Source organism: Coccinella septempunctata, chromosome 8, assembly GCF_907165205.1.
Source record: "Coccinella septempunctata chromosome 8, icCocSept1.1, whole genome shotgun sequence".
NCBI lineage: Eukaryota > Metazoa > Arthropoda > Insecta > Coleoptera > Coccinellidae > Coccinella > Coccinella septempunctata.
Window position 1 is genome coordinate 6,538,839 of NC_058196.1, and position 9,916 is coordinate 6,548,754.

At 35.2% G+C, this 9,916-nt stretch overlaps 1 protein-coding gene across 1 annotated transcript; it reads right to left on the bottom strand.

The window, feature by feature from the left end:
* Positions 1–6,067: 6,067 nt before the first annotated feature.
* Positions 6,068–7,807, bottom strand: LOC123318242. Its single transcript, XM_044904858.1, has one exon. The coding sequence runs from the start codon at positions 7,805–7,807 to the stop codon at positions 6,068–6,070; it is 1,740 nt and encodes a 579-aa protein (XP_044760793.1).
* Between the last annotated feature and the right edge of the window lie 2,109 nt (positions 7,808–9,916).

Genomic DNA, 9,916 nt, shown 5'->3' on the forward strand with positions numbered 1-9,916 from the left:
GATAGGGGAGTTTAATACCGTATAGGTCCTAAAATGAATGATACATGACAATGAAATTTTTCGTTACATATGAGATTAATTCCAAAGACAATTTTACCGAATTTGTTCTGGTATGAAATAGTTATCTAAATTTAAATGATTGAAATGTTTTTCCCGAATGAATCAACGAAGATATACGTTTTACTTTCAGCTTCTATACTTCATTCACTTTCATTTTAGCACAGGATTGGCCATGGAAATTGAATACCTTTCACTCTGTATGGTACGAAAATGTTGGGTTAAGACGCTTGTCAAAACATTTTTGAGTTTTAAATAAATGCTACGTTGTCCGTTCTACGTGAGACTCTCAGTAATTACGTATTTCATCACAATGTCAAATCACTTCGGAAAATATTGCGTCGAAAATATGTAACGAACATAATTGACATTTATACAAACTGATTGAAGACATACCAAATCTATTTATTTACATGGAAAATAGAAGTAATCAGTAGCTTGAGGAGAGTTACTGTTGTTTATTTTCTTTGGCGGAAGGCTGAAGACGTTACATCAGTTGTAGAATTCAAAAAAATCAACCCGAGGATGAAATGCATTTGATGCAGTGTTAGCATTGAATTGAATACTCATAGGTGGTAGGGAATGGGTATCTCTTGAAGAAATGAACGGATAATTACGAGAATGTTGAATTCCTCAACAAAAATCATCTTGCGTGAATGGTAGTCAAAATAATTGAAAGAAGTTTGAAGCAACAGGAGCTTCACCTTCAAACAAAACAACTGCCTAGTATTCATGTCTGTTTATTTTCAGTACATTGATATAATAATAATAATTATACAGGGTGTGGCGTAATGAATGGATAATATGGAGCCTGCGGGTAGAGTACTCTATGGGGGTTCAAATAAATATATTTTACGTTTGGCAAAAGTGCCTTGGTTTTCGAGATATTGGGGATTTTCGATGAATCACCCCAAATAATAATAATAACTGGATATTGACATTTTTCATCATAGCGGTTCAAAAGAAACTCCTTGATTTAATGGCATTTCTTAATTGCTCGAGGAGTCTTTTGAAATTTTTCAGTACACAGGGTGTTTCACAAGTAAACGGACAAACGAAAACCGTGAATAGAGGGCATTGAGCTCAGTTAAAAAACACCTCATATGTGTGTCTTAGGCATTCCGTTTCCGATATAGAGAGGAGTTTATTCAAATTTCCCTAATTTTTGTTCGGCCATAACTCCAAATATTTTAGTTGGATTCGGCTAAAAATTCATTATCCGCTTAAACTTCTAAGTTTCAATAAAACAGAACATTAAAAGTTGACGAACACAGGACCGGACTCATTGAGGAAATATTCAAATTTAAACTCATGCAAAACACTCTGTTTGTAGTTTTTCTCGTCATAATTTTGAATTTTTCAGGTATCTTCATTGATTTTCTCAAAATCAATGAAACTTTGGTATGCCTTTTCAGATTTTTTCTAATGAATAATTGTTTGATCGTGAAATGTCTGGAAAAAACAGCGCTGCATATTGACTTTTACTTCACATTAATTAATGGGATGAATATGATCGCCAATCAACTGAGGAAATCTAAAAATGGAATTGGAAATGTTCAACTGAATTTTTTCGTTCTCAATATATGTCTTGCATTTGTTTTTGATATTTATAGCATATCTGGTTATTCAGATAAGTGATTAACAGTGATAATAAGCTTTATTATTGATAATAAACAAAAATAGAAAAAACTACCCTATCATGATCATGAAAATAATAATTATAATTCGATATCTTCCGAATGAATCGCTTTTTATGGACAACGTGGAACTGAAGTAATTTTCCGAACTGATTTTCACCTCATTTGGTCTTTTAGTGAAGGTAATGATTGGCACTTCGAATAAGTGTGATAAATGCACTTTCGAATTCTTTACTGATTCCGTTATAGTCATTATTGGATCTATGGAAATCTATGGATTGTTCTGGTCTTATTACAATTTGTTATTGAAACATTGATGATATTCATGCACCAGCAAAAGTATTTATCAGTATTTCAGGTCATTTTATTAGAAGGGTAGGACCACAATATTGGACTGCTAGATCTCCAGATCTGACACCCCGCGATTTCTTTCTTTGTTTTTATTCACACAACTAGTTGTCCATAGAAAAATAGATTCATTCTGAAGATCAAGTTTTAATTTTTAGTTTCAAGATAGCGTAGTTTTTCGATCCATATTTGGGTATCATCAATTTTGAAACATTTTATCCTTGTGAAAGAGTATTTTGAAGACCGAATATGTTATAATTGTTGAACACATTCAACAGAATATTCTTCGAAAAAAAATCAATTAAGGATTTCTAAATACATTTTCATGAAGTGCTCTATTCCTTAGAGGCGTCTGACCAAAACAATTATTTTTAGAACATGATCAACAGGTGGGGCAACCCAAAAATCAATTCAATTTGAGACAATAATAATGCAGATAACAAAAAAGTTGAAATTATGATTAAAAAACTACATACACGGTGTTTTTATGAGTTTGAAGTTAAGTAAAGCCTCACTGAGCCCGGTCCAGATTTTTGTCGAATTTTAATGCTCTGTTTCAATGAAACTAACAACTCAAGGCTAAATATAAATTTTCAGTCGACTTGATCGAGAATTTCGGGAGTTATAGCCAAACGGAAATTCGAGAAATTTCAAAAAACCCCGAAGAAACCTATATATAGGTTGCCCCAAAACTATTGAATCAAACGTCACACCACGATAGAGTATAGATCAAATACTATCGAATGACACCAACATTAGTTGAGCGAAAATGTACCGTTTCTGAGGAAACCTAACCTAAAGTTGCCGATTTTCGAAATATTTTTTCAATCACATGGCCAATTTGTGATTGAGGATAGCGTTTTTCTCCCATATTATCACCCCTGTTTATTCTGAGTATTAAAAATCATGTAGAAAAACAATTGTTTTAATTTACATTTACTTAGGTTATGGTTATCGATTAACTACTTAAAATAATTTCAATTAGGGGAGATCAAACAATAATTTTAGTTCAATATAATTTAAAATCGATATCCTTTTTCACAAACTGGACCTGTGATTAGGAAAAATATTTCGAAAATCGGCAACTTTAGTATTTCAATAAAATTCTGATTATTTGGAAACGGTACATTTTCGTCGAACTAATGTTGGTGTCATTCGATAATATTTGGTTTACTCTATCGTGGTGTGTTCACGGTTTTCATTTGTCTGTTTACTCGTGAAACACCCTGTATACTCCTTGTACTCTGAAAATTTTAAAACGAATGCCCTCACCGTCATATGAAAATTCAAATTCTTCTTGTTGTAAGAACCGTTCATCCTTTCACCCAACGCCGACCCTAGTTACATGGCCCGTTGAAAACGAAATCGGCATCTGTTTACTGCAAAACACGTGTTCGCTGATATGAAGGGTTCAAAATTTTCTACCTGATTCGGGCTTTTTAGGAACGAATTGCTCAAGATGCCGAGTTCGAATAACATTTCGTTTTGCGTGTTATATTGGATAAAATTGAATTTATTGCATGGATGATTCGAGAATTATTGATGTCCAGAATGCTCCAGAATGATGAAAATTTTCAGATTTCATTGAAATTCTTGCGAAAATTATCTCGTATATTTTCAAGTTTAGATTTTAATTCATTCAGAACTTTGAAGTTCGGTAAATAATGATGTAAATGATATAGATAACAGTCAATCACATTTCCTTCAGCGCAGTTGTTGTTTTGAAGAAAAAGCAGTAGATTCTCGCAAAATCCGAAACTCTACATGTATAGCAGTTGTTCAGTTCGGGATTAAAGTTTATCCTAGATTGATTTTGACATTTCAGTTCAGTTCTGTCAGATTATCTAGGATCATCTTAAATCTCTGCCTCATCCTGAACTGAACAACCGGGCCTTATAGTAATAGCAACGTAGCATTCATTAAGTCGGTATATTATTGGAATAATACTAATTTTTTATAGCGGAGAATAGTGGTTTTCAGCCTCGGTAGGTATTCACGAAATTCATTTTATTATGTTTTTTTGGTGAATCGGCCCGAAATCTTGGATCCCCCGACCTGCTGGTTTCGTATACTTCTATGACAATAGCATAATAACTCAAATTTCAACATTTTCACAGAAATTTTTGAATTTAAGGGAGAGACACATTGAAAAAATCGATAGCAATTTACCGCCTAAACTACGAGCTTGCCGAAGTTGAAACTGGTAACAATCTACTCAGTGCTTCATAATATGTATAGTTTTATGACTCAGTGTTTTTTAGAACCTGTGAAAAAAATTAAAAACTGTAAACTCGTCATCGCCTTCCAAAGGCTGTATCTTGGAAGGTCTGTCGATTTGGAAAATTTACAGGAAATACCCCCGCTTATTTTCATTAAGGTATCATCTCCCTTATTCCTTCGCATTTGTTTACAGATATCCTGTATATAGCTATATTTTATCTATGTACCTTTTTATTTTAGATAGTAGAAGTTAATCAATCATCTGTATCTCAATCATATGTATCCGAGTATGTATCTATATTATTAACTTCATTTTGAAGATTCATTATATCTTGACAAAAATATGGTTGCAATTTCAAAATATGTTGACTCGAGGCCTTCCAAAGACTTCAATATTGTTTATTTTTTCCCTTACACCCTGTATGATCTATCGAAAAATGCAAATCTGTTTTGGCGAATTCTTCATAAAATCTTACTTGTTTCGATATAATTGGTAATTTTCTTTATGATACATCACTGAAATATTTAAACCAGAGAGATGCTACAAGCTCTTAAAATTTTTGGGAAAATCCAATATTTAAACATAATCGATAATAAAAGAGATGTTTCTGAGCGAAGGATTCCTCAAAATCTTTGAGAAATCTGATTCAAGAAAAATATAAAGAGCGTTCCATTTGAAATAACACAATGTCAAACATTCGGTTTAGCCGACGTTGTTCATTTCTGTGATATTGTGAAATTTGTAGCATTTTTTTCTCCTGATTCTGAAATAAAAATTTTCGGATTGGCTCATTGTCCTTGAATATTCATCACCATTAACATCTGAATTTTCTTATCCAAAAAATGTTTCTCTCTGAACAGGTTATTTTATTATATGCAATGATACAATTCTGATTATTCGTTATACTAATAGGTAGTATTATCTATATGGATCATTTCCATAGAGAGAAGAAATATCATTATGGACAAGACTCAAATCGATTCGTTTTCAGATAGGTAATGAAATAGTTCGCCAAATTCAGAATTATAGTGTAAGCTTGAGATGAAAGAAGTTAAACGGATGCATAGATATACGCACGATGAAATATAAACAGTCATAATCCCATTCGAGAGAGCCAAGATTGATTCTCTTTCACGTGATTCTTTCCCCTACAAAGGAATGCGATAAAAAATCGTTGAGATATGCCGCCTGGCTTGCAATAATGGAGGAGGAAACGCGCTGCGCCTCTCATTACTTAATTCCTCCGTATACTGATATTCCGCCTGTCTACATCTGCTTGCACAGTACAACGTTGCCATTTTCGGAGGTGCAAACGAGCAAAGAGTCTTTCAGAGTAATTCTCCGATATACAGCTCAGCACACTAGCGCCAGTGATATACACTCGAACTAAAAGATTGTTCAGTACATAAAGGGGGTGCGTTGTGACCTCAAAACGATTTTTTGATATGTTGGTCCCTGAAGCCTCCTGAATCTAACAAGCTAAAAAACAAGGCAAAACGTTGTCACCTCCGATTTCGGAGGTGACATCGATATATATGAGGTGAGAGCGTCAAACGAGTTACTATTTTGAAGGTGGTATTAACACTTTATAACTATATATATATATATATATATATATATATATATATATATATATATATATATATATATATATATATATTTTTTTTTTTTTTTTTTTTTTTTTTTTTTTTTTTTTTTTTTTTTTTTTTTTTTTTTTTTTTTTTTTTTTTCAATCACCGCGCTTTGCGGGCTTGTGCTTAGTCATCTGTCGGACGCGAAGCAGCGTCAAGACAGAATGCTGCAGCTACGGGGCCTCCAGGAATTTCCGCACAATTCTCACCGTTCCCAGAATGACCTGTTTTTGGGCGCTAGAGATGACTTCGCGTCCCAAACCCAATCTTTCCGTATTCTCCACTAAATGCCTCTCAACCAGTCCATTAACCGACATTATCAATGGGAGGATACTAATGGATCTCAAATCGTACATCTCGCGGAGTTGATAGGCGAGGTCACCATATTTCGAGATCTTATCACTGTATGCCCTAGCTAAGTTCTCATCGGCTGGAATTGTAAAGTCCAGCAACAAGCAGGTTTTCTTTTCTTCATCGAACAGCGCTACATCCGGTCGATTATGGGCTACACCTCGGTCCGTTATTAATGTTGAGTCCCAATACAATTTGTATCGGTGGTTCAGTAAAAGAGGCTTCGGCGCATACAGATATTGGTGGATTTCGTTTTGAATCAATCCTAACTTGAGTGCCAGTTTCTGATGATAGATCTTTCCCATGGCATTGTGCCTTTCAAGATAGTCTCTCGGGGCCATGATGGAGCAGGCCGAAGTCATGTGCTGAATCGACTCAGGAGCCTGGGAACACTTGCGACAGAGGGTGGAGGGGATGTCCTGCCCGGCGATATGTTTCAAGTACATCCTCGTTGGCATCACCTGATCCTGTATCGCCAGAAGTCTCCCCTCTGTCTCAGGAAACAGGTATCCTGCCCGAAGGTAAGTAAGCGACTCCACTTCATTGACCTCTCTGCTTTTCAGGTGACCAGGATACCTCCCATGCAGAGCCTTTCCACCCCACTCCTCCACGCACTCACTAACGGATGGAGCCGCCAGCTTATAATCCGGAACCGACAACTTCAGTATGGAGATGTTTACGTCAGCCTCCCGGATTGCCACACTAACAGGTGAGTCCAGCTGCATGAAATATGTTCTTAGGGCATTAACATTTTCCGCATGGGCTGTCTCTATGTTTATGAGTCCTCTTCCCCCGTTTTTCCTCGGAAGATAAAGTCTAATGGTGGATGAGTGGGGGTGGTGCATGCCGTTCTTCGTTAGCATAGTTCTAATCTTTCTATCAATCTCCCTAAGGTCCGTCTGTGACCAGGCGAGAACACCGAACGAATAAGTAATGCCCGGTATAGCCCAAATATTGATTGCGGTGAACAGCGATTTGGAGTTCAGGCCAGATTTCAGCAGCAAGTTCACTCTCCTATACAGCCTCTCCCTGAAAATGACTTTCATTTCTGATGTTCTTATGTCGAGGGCCTGATTTATTCCCAGGTATTTGTACGACTCATCCTCATTCAGTGCGGAAATCCTATTGAAGTCCATCAGGGTAGTGGTTCGAGGTTCCTGAATCTTTCCCCTTTTTACTTCGAGCGTAGCACACTTATCGGTTCCCATTTCCATCTTGATTGAATCGCTGAAAGCTGCGACAATTTCAAGTTGTCGTCGCAGCTGCTCTGTGCTCGAAGCATATATCTTTAAGTCATCTATGTAGAGGCGATGACTGATCCTGACTCCTCTTTCCTTGTTGATGATATATCCGTAGTTGGTGTTATTGAGGAGTTTGCTTAGGGGATTCAAGGATAAACAGAACCACATGCAGCTTAGAGCATCACCCTGGAAGATTCCGCGTCTTATATCGATAATACTTGACTTCACTATGCCTTCCATTGTTCTTAGAAACAGAGTGGTTCTCCAGGTGTTCATGAGGTGTTTGAGTAGATTTATCACCTGCGGTGCTATGCCATGCATTTCGAGTACTTTAATTAGCCAGGTGTGAGGGACGGAATCAAATGCTTTTTTGTAGTCGATCCACGCTACGGATATATTCCTCAATCTTTTCTTCTATATATATATATATATATATATATATATATATATATATATATATATATATATATATATATATATATATATATATATATATATATATATATATATATATATATATATATATATATATATATATATATATATATATATATATATGTATGCGTCGCGGTCAGTTCGGGGAACAAATCATATACAGAACGGTCACTTCGAGGAACAAGTGGTCACTTTGTCACTTTGGGGAATTCCTCGAAGTGCCACATATATACAGATCACGTAGCGTGTACTTCGGGGAACTATCGTGTATGCTCAGGTCAGTTTGAGGAACTTCTTCTAGCGTGCAGTTTGGGGAACTTTCAAGTACAAAACGGGTAGTTTGAGGAACTAAAGAAATTGCACCTAGAGGTCATTTCGAGGAACAATGGAAATTAACTATTAAAATTATATAAATTATCGGCATTGTTGTAATAATGTTTCGAATTGAACTTTTGAACTTTTGAAAAAGCTTATATTCAAGGACAGTGGTGAAAATGGAGATGGGTATTCTATACAAATTTTCGTACATAAAAAAACAAAACAAGGAAATTTTTTACCACATTCACTCACACCTCTAGGGAGTAAACTATTGAGATTTGTCAAATTTCGATATCTGAAAAAGTGTTCATAAAATCAACCGCAAATTCGAGTTATAATAAGCAACACCTGTCATAGTTGAACATTTGATAGTGCGAAAGCTGTAAGGAGGACCCACTTCAAATTCTAAAGTTATATGAAAAAACCTGTTTTTTTTTTCACTCCTCTGTTCACGGCATTTACTTAGGACTTGAGAGGTTTCGGAGCAGATATTTTTCAAAGTTGAAAATTCGACACAGCAGAAAATATGTTATATCAAATTTTAAGCATTTACAGGTGTCAATTCAGAATTTTTGGTCTGCTAATGAATGGGTCAACGAAAGTTTCTTTGCTAGAGTCTCTTGATATAACTTCTGAATTTGAAAGTAATTTTTTGAGACATGGAGTACCAAATGAATGCAGTTTTTCCTGTTGCGGCATAATCTCATCAAATTAAGCTAGTATTGAAGGATTTCAAAATTTCATGGCAATCGTCCGTAATGGAAAGATAATACGTATAAGTAACTTCAGAATGGAATATCATATATGTTTTTCCAATTTTTCATTATAAATCTAGAACAAAAGAAAATATTAGGATTCAGAGCTATGTGGAACATTGAAAAGAAGTGCTTCCGAGTCTCAAGCACAGAGCACCGATTTTTCGCAATAATTACTGAGTACTCTGTGAGAATAATTCGATGGCGAGCACAAAGCAGTAAGCTCCTTTCTGAGAAAACTGTGGGATATAAGATTCTATTTCTTCGAAACGATAAGTTTTTCGTTCTACTCTACAGCAGTTTGACGATTTCATAAGTTGGAAAATAATTGTTTCACGAATGCAAATATGTATTCTACGGAGGCGTAGAAGAGAGCCACATAATATTTCAAAAATAATTCCGACTTTAAGAAGGAATTTTATTCAGTTCCGAACTTTTACAGGGTGTTCTATGACGGTATTAACCATATCCTGCAATATAGACTGCTTTTTCAACGAATCCATATTCATATAAAACTGGTGTTGGCATATTTAGTATAAATTGAGGATTATGTATTTTTGAAATATTATACAGGGTGTTCCAAACTGAGTCGTTACACCGTTAATATTGATGCTTCGAATTCGGATAAATTGGCAATTGAGTAGCATTTTTAATGGCCTTCTCGACAATTTTTTTTCAATGGAACACCCTACATTTTGTCATGCAATTCGATTCGTAATAACATTCTCAACAACACAGCTCTTATCACATTTCCTCCTGTTGAAGTTGAAAATGAGCGACTTATGTGAAATTATTTATTTTATTCACTAGTTCAAAAATGTCTTTGTTTCGACTAATGAATGTCATAATTATTCAAAGATAAAGACCCAATTTTGGTACTTATACCAATAACAATATTTTTCCGGTGTTTTGGAAAATCAGG